The sequence below is a fragment of the Clarias gariepinus genome, chromosome 4 (assembly GCF_024256425.1).
Source record: "Clarias gariepinus isolate MV-2021 ecotype Netherlands chromosome 4, CGAR_prim_01v2, whole genome shotgun sequence".
Lineage (NCBI taxonomy): Eukaryota > Metazoa > Chordata > Actinopteri > Siluriformes > Clariidae > Clarias > Clarias gariepinus.
Window position 1 is genome coordinate 9,478,524 of NC_071103.1, and position 20,694 is coordinate 9,499,217.

At 39.2% G+C, this 20,694-nt stretch overlaps 1 protein-coding gene across 1 annotated transcript; it reads right to left on the reverse strand.

The window, feature by feature from the left end:
- Positions 1-2,088: 2,088 nt before the first annotated feature.
- On the reverse strand, positions 2,089-16,501 carry adar (adenosine deaminase RNA specific). Its single transcript, XM_053494135.1, has 15 exons — positions 16,168-16,501; positions 11,586-13,675; positions 10,959-11,160; positions 10,707-10,858; positions 9,802-9,937; positions 9,157-9,395; positions 8,361-8,514; positions 8,078-8,249; positions 6,712-6,805; positions 6,326-6,445; positions 6,005-6,135; positions 4,560-4,742; positions 4,362-4,474; positions 3,952-4,079; positions 2,089-3,723 (listed from the first exon to the last, which is right to left on the reverse strand). The coding sequence occupies exons 2-15, from the start codon at positions 13,544-13,546 to the stop codon at positions 3,456-3,458; spliced, it is 4,053 nt and encodes a 1,350-aa protein (XP_053350110.1). The 5' UTR covers positions 13,547-13,675; positions 16,168-16,501; the 3' UTR covers positions 2,089-3,455.
- Between the last annotated feature and the right edge of the window lie 4,193 nt (positions 16,502-20,694).

The following is a 20,694-nucleotide window of genomic DNA, read 5'->3' on the forward strand; positions in this document are numbered from 1 at the left end:
CTAGCTACTGCACCTCCAGTTAAACATGTGGGAGGCAAAAATGGAGTAACATTTTCATCGCAGCTATCTTAAGCCATGGGTCTTACAAACTGACTCTGGCAGCATGAACTAGACAGATCACATCACGGTATTGATTGAATGGACAGTATGCCCAATCAGGTGTAAGAGTAGTCGCTTAGTAGTCATGCTGCCCTTGTAGCACTAACTTAATGGTAAGAAAAATAAATAAATGCATTAATAAAATGTCCCCTGGAACGGTTTCTCATACGTCAGTACGCGTTGGCAGGCTTGCAGTGGATAAGGAGATCATCCTAGGAACACTGGGTGGGATGGGATGCAAATCCATTGCTTGGCACCATACACAGAGACATTCATGTACTCTTTACACCTATGGGTTTAACAGCCAATCCGATCCAAATCCAATCCACTCCACTCTTCTGACGTTTTGGTAGGTGTGATGAAACTGGATGGTATTCAAGCATTATTATTCTGTGCAATCAAAAGTCCCGGGTTGATTTGAACACGCTTGTTATAAGACAAATTAGCAGGAAATATCAGAATCTCATTTCAAAACTGAAGGAAACTGTTAGGAATTTGGAAATTAGGAAAATGGTGGTTATACTTTTGTTTTGACTCGTTTAAAAAGCTGGATATTTTTTTCCTGAGTGATGTTTTTTTTTTTTTTTTTGCTAGTAGTAGTGATAAATATATTTAACGTTTCAGCCGTATAACTTTCACTTTCCTAGAATCCCCCAAACTAGCACAAATAACCTACATTTTTAAAAAAGTTATATTTATGAAAGTACTATTTATGCTTGCAATAGATGCACGTCCTTAATCCTGTTATGTATACTGAATATTCACAGAGTTATAAATACAGCATAACACTTGTGCAGTGACAGTTGGTGTGTAGGAGGAGGTTTTCATGGGAAAGCCCATAGAAGTCAGGATGTGTGCATGTCTCTCACATGAACGCACACGTCACATCATATTTATGCACTTGTCATTCCGCTTGACATTCGAAACTGTTCGCTGAACCGGGCTGAGAATGAAAAACAAAAAGACACCGTAAACGGGTGTGTTCGTGTAAAACCAATTGTTTTCGTCTCAGTGCTGCGTCCGGCTTCATCTTCAGCCAGACGGCAAACTGTTAGTCGTTTCCCACCAATGAACACAGAGCACAGCTCGTTGCAGTATTCGCACACATCCATCTTTCCTTTCCTCCCGTCCATCTTTGCTTTCTGCTCTGCCCACACTGAAGGAACAGGCAAAAGGGAATGAGAGACTACACAAACAAGCCCATTTATCCTCATTTTGAGGCATTGATTGACCCTTTTACACAGCCCCTGGACCAGACCAATATTTCATATTTCACTCTCTTTATCAGTCTTTCTGCTCCGAGCGAGATAAAGTGAACATCATAATGCATCTGCAGGAAAACTGCTAAGTGTGTGCAGGCTAAGTGAGTTTGAAGTTCAGCCATTTTGCACTAACTCAGCCCGGACATTCATATCAGCAGGCTGTTTTCCTCATCATCATTCACAAGCCAGAGCTTCTTATAGGGGTTAAAAAAGGGTCGATATTTAGAGAAAAGTGGGAAACCTCATCCACTCACTAGTCTTAACTAGCCTGTATGTATGAATGCTTTATTGATCTAAAAAGGGAAATTGCTTTTTTCCCCCCTTGTTCTTTTTTTCAGTCAGCAGTGAAACAGTATGGCGCATAAATAAAGTGCAGTACATAAATTAGTATTAACCAAATAAAAACAAATGGCACTTGGAAAGCAGAACATATGATAAAATAGCATTTTAATTCCTGCTGTGGGTGATTTATTGTAAACCCATTTTTAAACCAGAGACTTTAATTGTGCTGTAATTTGAATCTTTATATTGTCTGCCAAGGCTTTGCACCCACACCCAATGCAGCTGTTAGCTATAACCAGTTGCTCTAAACTACAGATCATATCTTATAATTGATAGGTGCTAAAAAAATACAAATGGGCATAAAGAGGACACAGGAATTTGGGGCATCGTGGAGTGCTTTAACAACAATGCATTTCTCCAAAGAGAAAACAAAACTCCCACATACTAAGATTTAACTATTTATTTTGGAACAAAAGACAGGAGATAACAGATCAGTCAATGTAAAAACAAAAATGTCCAAATTAAAAGTGATTTTATACAGCTATGAATTTGGGATTGAACATATCCAAAGTTAAAATGATCTCCACTTAAGTATGTCACAGTGACAGCACAAATGTGTCCTCTTACAAAAAAAAAAAAATAATCCAGACATAATACACAATAAACACACATATACTCATTCACAGAACTTATGAAAGAACTTTTGACCTGCGTTTCTCACAAAACATAATATGGAATATGATGCGTGATATGTATGGAGGGACGATTAATCCGTCACAAAAAATATCTGCATCCATCGACGCTGGTCAAATGCGACACAAATTTAGGAAACTTTATAAAATATATACATACAATATATACATATACATAAACACACACATGTATATAAACTCGCACGCGGTGTGAAGAGACCTTATATACATTTGTGAGTGTATGTATCTGTATGTACATTATGTATACATTTCGTCAAATCTGTGTGTACAAGTTGTTTAAAGTAGTTAAGCAGTGCTGACCCATAGGCAGAAATAAACATACTATGGGAATATATATATATATATATATATATATATATATATATATATATATATAATGTGTGTATGTACGCTGGACATATCAGGTCAAACTGACTAGTGACCTAGTCAAGTCACTTTCAGTTCTCCAAGGAATGTGAATGAAATGCACAGAAGACATGGGGTTTTCTAAAAGAAAATAATGAAGCTCCTTGGTCTGTAGTTTCAGCCAGAAACAAGTCTTCTGTAGGTGAGAGGGTGCGAGAGAGAGAGAGAGAACTGTGAGGAAGCCCATTAATTGCTGTGAGGGGAGATGTGGCACTAACAGCATTCTTTTGTCTTGGTTTGTAATATAATATCTATAATGGTACACAATTACTGCAGCTTTTATCAGCAGGCGAAGTTGATCATAAATAAAAAGATTGTATAACGGCCTCTAATTCAATCACTTCATATACACCCCCCCACCCATGAAATAGAGAGAGCACAAGAAAGAGAGACAAAGAGAGAGCAGAGCTTCAGATAGGTCTTGGTGCATAACAGGGTTTAAAGAGGATTCCACAGAACGCTATACATGAGCTGGCTTTCTTCTGGCTCAGTTTTCTTTCCCTTTCCATCCCAGCCTGAAGTGGATCGTTTCATACCAGATCATCAGCCCTTACTCGTTCCTTCATCCAAAATTGTCTCTCTCTCTCTTATTTATTCACCCTCATCAGTCATCTTTCAACCGCCTAAAAGCATGACCGGCTGTGATTTCCCTGCACTCTTCACTTCCTTTCTCACACTCTCCTTCCTTTCGTCCTTATGGAGCTAAAAGTAAGTTCTGAGCCTCAGTTTGCTCCGCTTCAAAGCTCTTCTCCTCCTGCGGTCTGCCGATCCAGGTTCCATAACCCAGCTGACCCAGAGCCTTAAAGAACTGCTCTTTGGCGCGCTGGAAAGGAGTGGCGGCCATCTTGGCATGGGAGTATGATGTCAGTGTTAGCAGGTCGCTCCGGCCGGCCCGTCTGCACACGTCCCGGAAAAGACGGAACATGTTGGACTTGGAGACTCGGGACACCTCCATCTTTGGACTTTGCAGAGACACAAATGGTAAAAAGAGAGAGAGAAAAAAAAAGTATATTTGAGATGGAATTGAGAAGGCGAGACATTATTATGATAATAGCACCACAGGAAGAGTTTGTAAAGTTTTCCGGGTTCATTTTACATAGCTAAGCTGTCTGGACAGATGGCTCTCTTATATCCTCGACACCCTATTGGCTGCAAAACAGATCAGACTGTGTGAATGGCTGGTCTCTTACCTGTCCACTTTGCCCTTGGTGCCATCCAGTACTTCTACTTTGAGCTGGTCTGGTAGGCTCCAGTTCACACTGGATTCTTTGGTCTTTCCTGTTTGACGTGTTGAGTCATACACACTCACTCTGCCAACCTACACACAGACACACACACACACACAATGAGAACATTTGTTTAATTATTGAGATGTTTCTCTTTACGTCTACAGATACAGAATTCTGAATTCTTACACAAATCTTCACTCAAATGCTTCCTTTGTCTGTCTGAGTATGTATGTATATGGTGTGTTGTGTATATATATATATATATATATATATGTATGTATATGTGTATATATATATATATATATATATATATATATATATATATATATATATATGTGTGTGTGTGTGTGTGTGTGTGTGTGTATACATACCTCAGGGTGGCAAAGTGTGAAGTGAGGAGGTAAGTTTTTAGTTAACTCGCTGCCATCCCTGGCCAATCGGCAGCACACTGCTCGAGTCAAATGACCGTGGTTGTACAGATACCCTTAAAAAAAAACATATGAAGACAGTTAGAAAATTTTCAGAATGAGTCTGAGGAGGTTTTGAGTCTGTGTGCAGCTCTGCTATACCCAAGGTGATAGACTGAAGGTAGACAGGGTGTATAAAGTGGCTGAGCAGCGCCCCCTGCAGGCCCAGCACGTTCCAACGCAGGATTTTGTCACTGCAGCTCATGGTTCTGAGGCGCTCACCATGCTGGATTCCATCCCAAGTGGGAACGATAGCACTCGACTCCACCGGGATGGTACCCTCTCCTGGGATGGAGGAGAGAAAACAAAACGTTATAGAACAGAGCATTAGAAAAAAAAGAGAGTATAGGACTAGTAAAAATAAAATAAATAAAAGAAGCCAAGTCCTGCTATAAGATAAAATAAAAATATACATCATACTATTTTTCTGTTCCTGAATGTCTATCATTTTTTTTGTGCTGACTCTGTATATTAACAGTCAAAAGGCTGGACACACCGTCCAATTCCGTGGTCTATCCTGATTTTTAAATTTCTGTCTACACTCTAAAACAATGCTGAAAGCGATCAAAATATGCAATAATCTCCTTTGAACAGTTGATAATGAGACGTGTTTGCTACTTATGCTCTGTAAAACCTTCATAGCAGCTCTAATCTGAGGTGCTGTTTGTTAATACAGGATGTGTTTTTTTTAAGGTTGGTTACTCTAAATGAACTTAACCTAACTTCTTCGTAAGTTGTTGTTGCATAGTTAAAAAAAAGAAAAAAAAAGAAAAACAGTATTGTTCTAGAATGTAGAAAAATAAATCCAAACTTTTTTATATTATGTTTATTTCATCACAGTACGTGGGTGCCGTATATTAAGACAAGTTTCTTAATTTAATAAATATCCTGATTCGGTATGAATTTTTATAAAAAGATTTAATTATAACTAACTTATTTTTGATAAATAATTGAAATGCTTGTGAACGCTTCTACCACACAAGATGCTGTGCTGCCTGCCAATATATGCATAGTTTAGAGTGCGCCATCTGCAGGATTACAGAAGAATGGCAACATTTTCCAACTCAAATGCAAACCTATAAAAGTTTAATTTATATATTTATATTTGTGTGTATATAATTAAAAAAAAAATCTACTTTGGAGTCTGTTTGGTGATGCATAAAAAAATTATACCACAAGAAAAGAATCGTGATGCATAATTAAATAATTTTACCCCCATTATTTAAATACTTTTAAAAGTGAGGTGATAAGGAAATTATGAGGTCATTTGTGCCATTATCTGCTGTTAATCTAGAGAATTAAAATGGTATATTTAATAGTTACATATCGCAATATGTTTCAAAAATCTCAATGTGATTTTATTTACTTATTTCAACTAATTCCATAAAAACCTAGACCAGATTTATGACCTCAGCACAAACTAATCAGCCCTTAAGTAAGCCTGATAGACAACCATTACACTCCTAAGGCTCATATGTAACTGCATTAGTGTTTATGCAGTTATGGGGCGTGACCTAACAGTCTGTACAAAAGAAAGAAGGGCTCACCATTTTCCACTTTGGTCCTGAGCTTGCCCTGTTTAACATTCTCAAACAGGGGCATGTGACCTGAGCCTGTGACCTCCGCTATATCGCTGCACGATTTATCGAACAGTGCACCATCGCCACAAGGAGCAGTGCTGTAAGAGATACACAGACAGACAGACAGACAGACAGCATGTAATGACTAGTAATTACAGCCTATTTTGGACAATTATCTGTAACTGTGATGCAGAGGCTATTATCTGTAAACATGACCCGATTGGTATCTTTTAACGAGAAAGCTCATGTGCCAGGTTGTATACGCTGTGTTTTAAATACACATCCTACCTGATGTACAAATGGAACGTGATGTCATCTTTTAGTTTGAGCAAACCATCCTCTGCGGCCGTGAAAATGTTGTCTTCATCGGGACTATCCCAACACTTCATTAACTCGCTGTACAAAAACCTGTGCAAGGGACAGAGAAGTGGGATGAAGGAAAAGAGAAAGGGAGAGAAGGAGAAATTAAAAGGGAAAAAAAAGAGAGATGAGTGGCTGCTAGTGCTGAGGGCAGACAGGTTATAGAATCTCAGACGGCTCTGAGCTGAAGCCGCAGCACATATAAATTTACTTCACTTGTTAATATATTTATGAGAATGAAATAAGACACCATCAAGGCCAATATTGCAATGGACAAAATGCATCTTGGCAAGAGTGCCGATGTAAAGTGATACCGGATGAAGCCTCTTCTGGAAATAATTTCAGCATGGCAGTCGTTAACGGTATCACCCTTAAGACTCAACTCCTCTCCTTTAACGCAGCGATTCCCTGCAGTGGTACAGTAGAGCAGAAGTAAAATCAGCACAGTGTTACAGTATTAGGGTTGATTTCTTAACATTCTAAATTAAATGCTGTTCCACTAACTATCGATAAGCGTGTAATTAACTGCCTTTAGTTTTACTTTAATTGAGATGAGTTAATTATTACACTATAACACTAGAGGGCAGTATGCATTTAGTTCGAAGAGAGATTTGGCAATGAAAGATACAATAAACACAATGCCAAAACTCAACCAACAATGCTCAACGACTGCATGAATTTTTAATGGCAAGATGTACAGGCAGTAGGGAAACTGGATAACTCTACAGTATGTTGTCACTTCAGGCATCAGCTGTAAATGCTGTGCTACTGGACTACAATTCAGACCAGGTCTTTCTATCATGCTATTTATTTTACTAGTGCACATGTTGCAAAACTGGAAAAAACAATCTAGGGTTTCGGTCAAAGATCTGCTTTGGAAATGGTTTCATTACAAACCTATTACATTAAAGTACAGTATGCACCAAAATAAACAGTACTGAAATGAAAAGACGAACAATATTACTTTTATTTTTTGTCATCCGTGAGTTTCTCATGAAAGGATTTAACATACACACTATTAGCATGTTGATATACCACGCTACCATGCTCACGCCTCACATAGATTCTCAACCCGGATTTCCGGGAAATGAAGGTTGCTGCTACAGACCCCCGCGAAAAGAGACTATTTGCTCATGTAGCGCTGACACAGATCACTCCCAAAAGGGTGAAATTTCAGAATAAGACAGAATAACTGTTACTTACGACGGTTCTGGCCTCGGCTGACGCAGACAGCTGTTCTCTGAGGACTGCAGTCGCTCGATAGTTTAGGACTGGAATTTCCTACAGTCTACCTAAGCCTCCAATAACAAACTGAACTTTATATTAACTTAAGAACATTGACTGTTAGACTGAACATCCAGCCTCCTAACACAGTATGACGGTAGATCAATCCCTGATATCTGGTATCACCCAAATGATAGATTTCCTTGTTGAGTCTGGTTCCTCTTAAGGTTTCTTCCTCTCTATTGCCTTCTCAGGGAGTTTTTACCTCGTTTTCCACATTTCATATAAACTTCCATAATTTTTTTTTTATTGTGTAAAGCTGCTTTGCGACAATGACAATTGTTAAAAGTGCTGTTTCAGTACTGTATCTTTCGGAGCATACCTTAGAGGAAGCATGTGGCCTGTCTGTCAGCCCATGTTATAAAAGTTATGCGTGTGTGTGTTTGCGATTCATACCCGTCCCAAGGCTGACAACTGTGCCCAGGCTGTCAGCACCTCTCTTCATGATGATGGTGGCAAGGATTTTCCTACCCAACAGGCTGTGCTGAATACGAGAGGTGAGCGCATTGAAACGCTGATGACTTAGCATGGCGAACTGGTCGTGCAGTGTGCTACCTGACACCGGCAGCTGTACCACATACGCAAACAAACAAACAAACAAACAATTAAACTACCTTTCAAAAACTACTCATCAATGTTACTGTAATTAGTTTTGAAAGGGGATGAGTGAGATAGATACCTCTGCCGTAAGCTCTCCGGTGCGTGCCGCCTTTTCCGCCTCTCCAATCAACACTCGGAGCGCTGCGTCAGCGGCCTCCTGCTTGCCCTGCTTTTTATTGCTGGCACAAACTGCTGGAAACCAGCGACCTCCCAGCTTTGCCTGATAGGTGAAGCTGTGAGACAGAGCCAGGGAAAGGGGCATTGCAAAGAAAGAAGAAAAAAAAAAGTTAGAGCCGAGTTAACCTCCTGGATCCCTGCATCCTCAAATGGAGACATCACTTTTTTTGGGTTCACTTTATACTTCATTCTGTCTAACTTAGACCTGTAGTCCTCATTAGTAGACACTTTATAGCATCATCTAATGGCAGCAAAAGCACAATACACTAATTAGTAGAAACACAAGAGAGTATCTAACTCGGGTTTCTGTTCAAAGACAATTGGGTCCTTCTACTAATCCCAAATATATAGGAAAAATAAAAAAAGTGCATGCAAAATTACAGCTCTGCTTTTTTATTTAGGTTTAAATACAAAAATTGGCCAACGTATATGATCTGAAATCAGTGCTCTTGATAATAGAAGAAGCTTTTTTTCCACAGAAACTAATGTACAAGTATTCAATACGATGCTGAGCCTGCCATAGGGAAGGACAGGCATAAACATCCGTGTCAAAATCAAAATGTGCAGATCGGTTGATTCACTGCAGCAACCTCTAACGGGAGCATCCACAGCAGAAACAAAATACCTACAAAGTGCACAAATCTATCTAAAGAACTAGGAGCCAAGTGTGAGTATCTGCTGTACATGTGGATGTGTACCGTGGCTCGTGTGCTGGTCCTGACTGGCCCACAAGACGGATCTCAGCAGCAAAGCCTCGCGAGCGTGCGTATTCCAGCAGACCAGAGACAGCGTTGTTGTTTAGATGGTTGATCAGGTCGCCAACCCCGGCCTCGTGTGCTGCCTGGAGCTCAGCTGCTGTCAGCGGGGGCAACGATGGGCACGGGGGCACTGCCTCGGACAGATCACCCTCGCCGAGTGGACAAAACGTGTGCTGCGGCTAGCATAAACAGAGCAGAGTAAGACTCCCGCCGGGGGTAAATGAATGTGCTTTTCTACTATTCTGAAATTTTTAAAAAACACTGTACAGACTAAAACCTCTAAAGACCAAAATTCTATTTATTTTTAATTTTGTTTCTCCAACTCTTCCTAAATTGTTTTATTGAGTTTAAACCACTAATCCTTGCCTCACATGCAGAATTAAACTGAATGCAATTTGCATTGCTAGGCAACTGAACTAAAAATCTATATTTATATTTTAATATCTTCGTGTTCTTCCAAAGTTAGTATACACAGTGTAGAAATCCTAACTTCATTCAACACCTATTCAGTTGATTTTATCACTCTAGTTTATCTTCTCTAACTCGTGTGTTTCCACATAAAGAACTGTCAGACATTGCTCTTACCTTGCTGAGCTGCAGTTGTCCTTCTGCCAGGAGAACCTTCACAGCTTCCTCTGCTGCCAGTTGCCGTGCTGCCTTCTTACTAGGTGCGTGCGCCTCCGGGTAAAGTCTGTCTCCGACTTTCACTTGGAACATGAAACTAATGGCAAAAAAAAAGAGAAAGGACAAAAAAAAATTCCGGTTATTAGCAGCAAATCTAGTTCTTCGGTAAAACTAGTTCATGTCAGAATATTTACAGTAACGTATTAATCTAATCGTCAAATGAGATGTAACGGCCAAGTTTTAAGGCATGTGCCAAGAGGTTTTGTTTTTCTTTAAACCTCATTCTTGGGTTTTTTCCATTTCACTGGCTTTTCTGTCAGATTAAGTTAATCTACATTTAACCTCACCGCTGCTTTAAATGAAAAAGCAGAAAGTGTAGTCATCAAGTGGCCTCTGTATTCCCAAAGCAAGTGGTCCAATAGACGCTAAGAGACGCTAGGATCTTTGCTTATCATGTCAGCATGACAATATCTCTGTGTTTCAAGTGATGCCTAGTTTATAAAATGTAGTGAATCACTACAATACAATTACAGTAAAACCTTGGACTACAAGCATTATTCGTTCCAGAAACGTGCTTGTACTATACGAGTGACGCATGCGCACTGCGACAGAGCATGGGAGATAATTACCCACAATCCCACAGCGCGAGGGAAAGAACGAACATCGGCTCAGTTGTGATGACTTGACGATTGGCAAACAAAGCGTATACGCACTACTCATATTTCAAGACCTCACACGTTTATCGAGTTGAAATTACGTAATGATATTTGCTCGTTTTACAATCCAAGTTACTCACAATCCAAGGTTTAGCTGTAGTAGATTATTTCTGGCCAACCATGTATACTTCCTTTTACAAAACCTCTTACCGTGGGTCATGTGCCGGACCCTCCTGCCCAGTATTAATAAATTCAATGGGGTAGCCGCTACGTTGGCTGTGCTCCATTAGAACAGAAACAGGGTTCTTGCCACCTGGGAGGGAGCGGGACAAGGCCTTCGGTGGCTCCTCCGAACTCTCCATCTGAATACAATGAATAAAGATGTTTAGTCAACGGTTATGTAAAATACACTAAATTTTAGCACATCATTATTAAGGTAAAACACAAAGAGAAAGAACTCACAAAAGAATCCTCAACCGAATCATTCAACTCTGCTAATGGCAGTGCAGGCTGCTCTGGTTCATCCTCCACACTAGCACTTCCCTCCAGTTCCCTGTAGAGAGCCCGAAGGGTCTCTGCAGCTGCGACCTTCTTTGCCACTTTTTTGTTCGAACCTTCAGCTGGTGGGAACCTACGTCCATCAAGCATTACTTGCATTCGAAACCTGAGGAAAAAACAACCAACAGTGGCTTAGCGGTTAGCACTGTGGGCTTGGCACCTCTTGATTCCCTCGTCTGTGTGCGTGTAGTTTAAATGTTCTTCTCTGGCTTGGTGGTTTCCTCCGGGTCCACTGGTTTCCTCCCACAGTCCAAAGTCATGCACACTAGTTTAACTGGTGTTCCCAAACTGCCTGTATTGTGTGGATAAGTATGTGTGGGTATGTGAGTGTACCCAGCGATGGATTGGCACCCTGTCCAGGGAGTACCCCGACTCGTGCCCCAAGTCTCCTGGGATAGGCCCCAGCCCCCCCGCGACCCAGTATACAGGATTAAGCGGTATAGACGATTAGTAAGTGTGTGTTATGATGGTTATGCACAAAAAATACACAGTCAACTGAATAGACAACAACAAAAAAAAACCTTAGCTAACCTGGGGTTATGTGAGGGTCCTGACTGTTCAAGCAGGAGGAATTCACAGTTGTATCCAAGGTACTGCGCGTACTCCATGAGGCCACTGACTGGGTTCTTGTTGAGTGCCAGTCTAAGCTTTTGCAACCTGCTGGTCTCTGAATTCTGGGCTGTGGACAGAGGTGCCGCCAGAGACACGGCCACCTCAGATCGGATTGTGTTCAGGAATTCCGGTATGTCGTCTGAAGACCACTCCGAATGTCCCCCGTTCTCTTCTTCTGTCTGGTAGTACGAGGCATCACGAGATGAGATATGAACAGATGGCAAAATGTCATTTTCATCAAAAAGCATTTTTTTAAGAGGAAAAACAGAGTCAATTTCAGAATGTGACTGTTTGTCAAGCATTCCATTCCCGAACATGCCGTCCTTGCTGTCACATTTCTGACCTGCTGAAAGGTTCTCCCAGTTCACCATTTCCTCCAACATCGCAGATCCACACAACATGTTTGGGGTTGTTTGTGCAGCTTTTACTGGGCCCGATGCATCAGGTATCATAGAGGCAGCAACAGCGGCTTTCCTGTGTCTTTCCATCTTCTCATAGCGGTGAGCAGTCAGCTTCCAAGTGGGTGCTTTACTGCCCGAGATACAACAAATGTCACCTTGCTTTTCCATGGCATACAGTGTAGGATTAACCTGCTTGGCATATCGCAAACCCAGATTTTTGGCAATCATTATTGCACTGGCTTGGTTAGCATCATAGAGGTACTGAAAGATCTGCTCCTTGTTGTGGTTTCCATCCATTGTGGTGGAAAGACCTGATTCCGCTTCAGTGGCTAAAAATGTATCTACCGCCTGGTCAGAGTACAGACCTTCAGAGGTACTTTCTTTTTCAGAGTCTTCAGATTCCTCACCGGAATCACTGCTCGCCTCTGTAGTGGTTGATGTTGCACTGGTCAAGATGCTGCCTAGATTTACGTCCTCTATAATCACCTGGTTTTGCTCCGTAAATGTATCCTGAGCAAACTTGTCAGGTTTCGCTCTAAATTGGGTTCTCTCGTTGGTGGACTCAGCGTCCCCTTCCTTCCACAGTCTCCAGAGAGGAGGGGGCCCTTCTACCTTCACTACTCGGTTTAGGTTGTATAAACTGTAGAGCGCCTGATTAACAATCTTCTTAGGCAATCTAAACCTTTTAGCCAAGGCCTTGGCCTGGACAGTTTCACCTGTATCTAACGAGGCCAAAGAATTGAGGACTTGCTCTTGGATTTCTGATGTCAGATACACATGTATACCTGAAGAAAGGAAACAGGAAGCCTTCGTCCCAGAACTTTCAGAGGAGGAGCCACTACTGAAGTTCTCTAGTGACAGGGAACGAAAGGCTGAAGACAGTCCAGAGGTGTCACAGTTCACCCAGTTGTCACGCTGATACTGATTATTCGGGCTTCTTAAGTGATGTTGCTCCCAGCCAGACTTGGGTCCTGAATGGTATCTGGTGTTAGACCCTTCCTCCCAGCTTGATCTGCTTCGAAAATAACCCCCTCTTCTTGCGTAGCTGCTGGGCTTTTGGAAACTAAAGTATTCTGTTTGACGCTGGGGAGGACTGCTGAGATGCTCGGACTGGCGTGGTACAAACCTGGGTGCCTCAGCACTCTGCCCCCTTAGGAACAAGATCTGCTGTTGGCGAAAGTCTTCTGTTTCGTCACCAAAAAACCCTCTATGTGATGATGACCTTTGAGCTTGAATCGGCGAGGGTCCAGGGAACTGAGACGTAAAAGGCCACGAAGAACGGCTTGAAGAAGCCCTAGGAGGACTGGTGGGTGAGTAAGGAGGGGGATCTGTAAACCTCCTCAAGGGGTCTGGGACTTGAGGGGATCTGGGGTAGGCTGGGTAAGTTTGGGAGTAAACTCCTTGATTGGATTTTCTCTCATGGGATGAGGGGGTGAATCGCTGGTACTCTTTAGAGTGCCCTCCTCTACCTCTGCTCATAGCGCAGGGGTGGAGGACACAGAAGCTCACTGCCTACTGGCTTTGGGTAAGAGTCCACACTGGGAGCAAGACAGCAACAAAATAGATTGTGATGTGTGTTATATGGATATGTTTGCAGCACAGCTTTACCTGGTAAGAAAGAAAAAAAGCAGATGTAAGCACAAAAAAAGAAGCCAAGAATGGACAAAATCCTTAAACGGTTAAATTTTTTTATCTGTTACAAGGTCTGCATCATTTCTGTATAACTGCATGGCTCATACAGTAGGCCTAGCTGAAATATGAATGACAGGTTTAATATTAATGTGCTTGTTCTAATACATTGTTGTTGGTAGACAGGGACTTATAAGTTGCTGTCTCCTGTTGCAGCTCGTAGACAGGATCTAATAGGTGATTAAATTATGGACAGTGTCACTTATTAATAATCAAACATCAATAAAATAAGGATGTCCTTTTTTTGTTGCATTACCACATGGTTTGTCTTGTGCTATTTTTTGCTCAATACATAAACTCAATGAACTCTAGAGCAATCTTGCTGCAAATTTCTATTTAATTCCCAGACTACAGCATTTAAATAACATGGCAAAAGGTCTTTTGATAAATTATTCATATTTTTTCGCCCTTAGTAAATATTACACATATTCTTATGTGGTGGACAAGTAAGACAGTCTGTCAAAAAAAGATGCAGAGAACGGGAAAGGACAAGAGGACACACACACAAGGACATGCTGTCCCATTGTAAACAAAATGAGATGAGCTATGATAAAACAGTGACTATAAATAATTTGTTGATGGACATCCATAAGGCACTTTACTGTGAACAAGAAGCAAAGTCTACAATTTATATTTTTCACTTGCACATCTTTTGAGATGGCAATAAAATATTTCCAGAGGGGTTTATCAGTGCAACCCATCTCCCATATATCCCCCTAAAAAGCTAAGACTAAGGCTGGGCAATATGATGGGTATATGAGGAGATATATAATTATGATAAATTATAGGGACAGTAATCACCTCCTTGTACGATATTATTCACGAAACCAAAGTGCAGATTCAAAAAGTATTGCGATTAACTATTTATAACATTTTATAAATAACCTCATTTTTTCAGACTTTGTTATAATTCAAAACAAACTCAGCAAAGAACTTGCTCCTACTCCACAGAATCTTGTGCTGTCTGCCAATGTGTGAATAGTTTGGAGTGTGCCATCTGTAGGCGTGGTGATACTTGAAAAGCAGAGGTGTCAAGTAACGAAGTACAAATACTTCGTTACCTTACTTAAGTAAAAATTTGGGGTATCTATACTTTACTGGAGTAATTATTTTTCAGCCGGCTTTTTTTCCTTCTACTCCTTACATTTTACAAATAGCCTTGTTACTCAGCTTGTTTATTTCAGCTTGTCATTTAAAAAACAAACAAACAAACAAAAAAAACATCCAGATAAATCGTGCCTGCCGGATGAAGCAAATTTGATTGTGGTTGGATGAGAAGTATAAACACCATTCCGACATTGGTTGGTACGCGATCCATCGCACCTGCACATGACGTCACACACCCCAGCAAGGACGTTTAAATAAATTAGCATTTTCCGTTTTCCTCAAGATTCGAGCAAAATGTCACAACCAAGCACCAGCGAGGAGGTTGGCAGCAGGAAGACCATATATATATATATAGTATTAATTAGTATATATATATATATATATATATATATATATATATATATATATACACTAATTTTCTTGTATGTTGCCCTCACAGATTTCTGCAGCTAAGCTTGGATGTACATTTACATTCCAATAAAGGTTACCGATGACATGCCTCTGAAGTTTGACTTTTTGCACCAATAAAAAACTAAATTAAACATGTTAATGCTCAGTAGTACACATATATGGTTCTTTAATGTATTTGCATTGTACTAAAATGCATTCTTTTTCAATTGCCATATACAGTATCCCAAATCACTATGGCCGTTAAAAAATACAAAAAAAAAAAAAAAAAAAAAAACACCACCACATTTTTCTTTTTTTTTTTTATGAGGTGTTAGTGCAGCATATACTGCAGGCCCGTGGCACAGCCTAAGCTTTTATCCTTAATGCTTTTTTCCCCCTTATGTTACTTTTATACGTTAAGTAGTTTTGAAACCAGTACTTTTACACTTTTACTTGAGCAAAAAGCTTGAGTTGACACTTCAACTTCTGTAGAAGTCTTTTTAAACCCTAGTATTTATACTTCTACTCAAGTAATAAATGTGAATACTTTTGACAACACTGTTAAAAAGCCCTACAAAAGTATCGCAATACTAAACAGAATCAAATTTCTCTTATCTCTAATAAATTATTCCACGGTACACTTTCAAAAAAAGTTTTTTTCTTTTTAAACAACAAATTTGTCCACTCAAATAAGAAGCAGCTGATGTAATGCAAAATTGGAAGAAAAAAAAACCCTCAAATGCTTAAATGATTATTATTATTATTAAGCAATACATTATTAGGTTGCATGAAGGCTTAGCGGTGGACACTACACTACTGCCTCACACCTCCAGGGTTCGAATACTGCCACAATCAATCAGATCTTTCCCTGTTGACAAATACGTGTTTCAGGTTTGGATTAATTACACACTTACCTATCGAGAATGCAGGACGTAAAAAAAATAAAAGAAACAAACAAAGATAGAGAGAGAGAGAGAGAGAGAGAGAGAGAGAATACACACACTTCGCGCGCGTCCTTTACTATGAAGTGAACTAGCAAATCAAACCTAAAATGCTAGCTGCTTTAATCCTCAACTGCAAACACACATACAGCACGCATTCAATACAAGAAATTACAGCATACTAGCAGTCTTAAACCAACTACATCACAACTTGATGGCGTTTAGGAGGGAAAAAAACAACACAAAACAGTTAATTCGTGCTATTCTTGATAAACGAAACCCGGCAGCTGCTGTATTGTGAAAGACATCGGCGCCTCAGAGTTTCACTTTCCATTCCTCCCAACTGTCGCGTTTATATCACGGCTGCCGCTAGGGGTCGCCAAAACGTTCAAGTTGCAAACTCCATGTCAATTCTGTCAGTCAAGTACTGGATACACACACACACACACACACACTATATATATATATATATATATATATATATATATATATATATATAAAATTTTATAAATAAATGTGCTTTATATATATATATATATAAATAAATAAAGCACAATTATATTCAACTTGTTTTATTATTACTACTACTATTACATTTTTATTTCAAATGTGTACACTGTTAGAGACAGTAAAAAGATGATAGAGTTACACACGGCGTCCACTAAGCGACTTGCTGTTAATAAATATTTTATTAAAGTGTTGTTGCAGTGCTATTACTGCACCGTACAAGCTCTATGAAGAGAAGCTGTATAAAGAGAAGCGGAGAGCCGGCACATGTGTACTTTTTTACTGGGTAGTTTGAATTCAATTACTGAATTAATTACAGACTTATCCACATAGCATTTGTTTCCGTTCCTCCAATGCATGGTTACTCACGAAAAGCAATAAAAAAAATCCTTATATATCTAAATATATCTAATATGCATCTGTGGAGAATGCACGCAAAACAACGGCCCAATTAAAAAGGTCGATACTTGATTAATGATGCAGCAATGATAAAAAATAAGTTATATTTTCTTAACCTTTTTCACCACATTAAATTCCTGTGAAGTCTAAGGAACCTTTGAGGCCTGCATTCATCCTTACAAGCATGCATCTATTGAGTCTCAGCACTCCAGCTTCTGCTAGACATTACAGTAAAGCAAGATGCTGCACATTTATAACAGGTTTTATAACTGTCCTGCAGGTCACACCTGTGCTTTTTTTCAACACGATCTTGCAAACAGAAGCAGCAAGGATAAACACACTGGAAATCTATGCTGACAGTTATAGTAAAACAAAAGTGTACAAATCTGTGCAACCTTTCGAAATGTAAAGAATTTACAAAAAAAGATGATAATTATCCCATTAAGTTTACCTTCAGCTTACCTGGAACAAAGTGTGCTTTTTATAACTATCTTCAGAAAGACTCATCAAATTTAGTTTTCCCAGACAGCCATGGAGAAGTGAAGTGCTTGCATATGAATGTGAGGGAAACCCAGTCACATGCATGCTTTTAGAAAAAAGAAAGAAAAAAAAACGCTTGTGCCAGTTCTCCCCTCGCGCACGAGAAGAAAACCCTAAGTGATACTACAGTTTATAAATACTTCAGAATGCCATCTATTTAATTTCATGCTGGATTTTTGTGCCGTCTGGTTGGAGTCATATTTCGCGTCTCCACAAGTGTCACCAAAATCCGTCCAATAAAGCATCTTTGGTATCGCGAGCAGCCAACCTGAAACAAAACTCCGCCACCTGCGACTCTCTCCAATGCATAAAAGATGAAGACACGGCCACTATGAGGGACATGGCAGGGGGAAGTGATGCTTTTCTCATGCCAGAAACGGTGTTAACTCACTCACTTATGGTCTGGACAGCACAGGGTTTACTGAAGCTTATGTTTCTCAGCCCTGCTTCTGCATATATTGGTGTTTACTCTGCTCATTGGCTTATCAGCTAATTAACAACACCAGAGCTAGGTGGAAATGGGTCTGAGACAGAAAAGAAAAGAAGACAGAGCAAGCAAAAGAAAAGAACTAACAAAAAAAATCACAGAAATGTGAATTTTACATAATACTACTTGTACAACTTATACAAACATGTATTGAAACATTACATATCATCAACCGCACTGTACATCACACACCACATACTTCCACCTTACCAACTATGATTGCATTATTATTAAAATATGATATAACAATCTATAATTTGTTATATGCTTTAGAACACAGGTTGCATAAAGCAGAGATAAACTGTCACCTTTGCATCCACTGAAAGTTTTATTTACATTACACACCTTTGCTTACTTCACACCCCGCTGCAGTTCATTTAGCATTATTTTTCCCTTCATAACACTACTATAGCATGTCAAAAGCTATTTGCCTGCTAAGAAAAGTCTGGTTATAGAAATGTTTAAGCAAAAATATTTATTTATTTAAACATTTAAGTTAAGAAATCAGGCTTGTCATGTTTCCCAGGACAGTACAGCAATTTTCTTCAACAAAGACCCCTATCATGGCTCACAACGACATTCCTCCAAATTCAACCAAAACAACATACACACTGCTACCTTCGTACTGTCATCTTCAACACTTTACTTCATTTTAACACAGAGCAGTTTAATGTTTTCTGTGTTGTCAGTGTGTGTGTGTTTTTTTTTTTTTTAGAAACACAGATCCCTGTCCAGATATAAAGAAATCCCAGCTTATGTAGCCAAGCCAGAACATGCATGCATTATCTCTTAATAAATTTGGTTCCACATGTCCATGTTTGTGACTCTTAGACACGTTTAAGTGCGCAACTGGGTCAAATTTGTCTACCAAGACACAAGACGCGTTCGCATTTTGACTGTCGTGCCGATCAGCGTCAGGGCTGTCCGAGACAAATACAGGATTAACAGCACTACAACTCGCAGGCAAATCAGATCCCTAAGATTGATGCAAAACAATTCAGTGTGTATTACATATACAGTACATAATCATACACACATTGAACTGACCAGTGTTGGTCTACAAATTTAAATTAAGCGTTTTTACATTGGATTAAACTTCAACTTTTAGTCCTGGACTAACTGATCTTACGGACAATTCTGCAATATGGTTGATATTGAGATCATAAACATGTTTATCATGCCTTAAATTTAACTCTTAGAAGTAATAATGCAGCTAAATTAATATTTTACTTGGGTATAATTGTGTCTTGAAATTGATTTATGATACAATTTAAACAGGCCATTTTTACCAAATTAATTTTAAGCAATTAGATTTAATTGAGATAAGGGCTTTGGAGCATCTCATAATTAAACAGTTGACAAGAATCATAAATGCAAAGAGATGCTATGTATTTTATAATGTACAAGTGTGTCAATTTTTATATACTGTTTATGGGATAGGATTTGCCAGGGACCTCCCGATACGATATCACGATACCCATGTGCTGATTTAATTTGTATTGAAATTCCGTTAATATCACAGTTTTATAAATATCTTAATTTGCTTAATTTATTCAGATATTGTTACAATGCTAAACAAACTTGCCAAATAATTTTCTCCTACCACACAGGATGCTGTGTTGCATTAATAAATTCAAACTAAAATTGTATTTATCACATACTGTACACAGTCGTACACAGTACAATATGCAGTAAAATGCTTATACGAGCGCCAGTGACTTTAAAAATAAAAGATTATCAATATGAAATAAATATATAAAATATATATTAATAAAAAATAAATTTAGCGAGGATAGAAATACAAATATGGAAAAGAAAAGATTCTGTACAATATAAAATAATATTGAAATTTTTGTGTAAAAATAAAGATAAAAAAATGACATGGGGGTGTGCAAATATGAATGAAAGTGTCTTATTTAAAGGGACTTGTGTGCAATGAGCTAAGAAATGTAATATAAATATGTAAGTTGTGTGAATGTGCAGGTGTCCAAAAGTGTCCATGATATTTTACAGCACAACGTTTGCCGGATAGAATTGCGGAATGGAAACATTTTACTACTTCAAATGCAATCATATATAGATGTAAAATGTATTTTAAAAAATTAGATTTTGGTGTCAAACATGTTTCGTAACACCAAAGAATCGCAATAGATAACTATTAATGAGAACTCAATCTCTAGTTATATAATTAGAGATAATCGTTATAATTTTTTTGTGATTCACGTTTCGCCACACAGACTCCAAAATCAATTTCTGTAAAAACTATTTTTACATGTATAATAGAGATGAACCGGTTGACTGGCCAGTGGACAGAACTGGCTGTTGTTTCAGTGAGATTTGCCATGATCGGTGATTGGCCTGACAGCCTCAGATATAAACAATTCCGTACAGGAAGGCTCAGAGTGGCGCAACAGAAACACATTGTTTACATTATTAAAAATCGTGTGTGAGCCTTTTTCTCCAAATGCTGTGAGCGAATTAGTCTCAAATCCACACAATACACAACCTTAGACCAGTCTCAAAACCTGGCTGTGTGGGTTGGGTGGCTGCTCGCTGTCAAGTTGGGT

Excerpts from the sequence above, each read along its gene's own strand:
- adar (XM_053494135.1), bottom strand. The coding sequence starts at position 13,546 with ATGAGCAGAGGTAGAGGAGGGCACTCTAAAGAGTACCAGCGATTCACC. Across the intron at positions 11,161-11,585 it reads GGACCCTCACATAACCCCAG|GTTTCGAATGCAAGTAATGC; the intron begins GTTAGCTAAGGT and ends TTTTTTCCTCAG. Across the intron at positions 6,446-6,711 it reads TCCAGAAGAGGCTTCATCCG|GTTTTTGTACAGCGAGTTAA; the intron begins GTATCACTTTAC and ends TCCCTTGCACAG.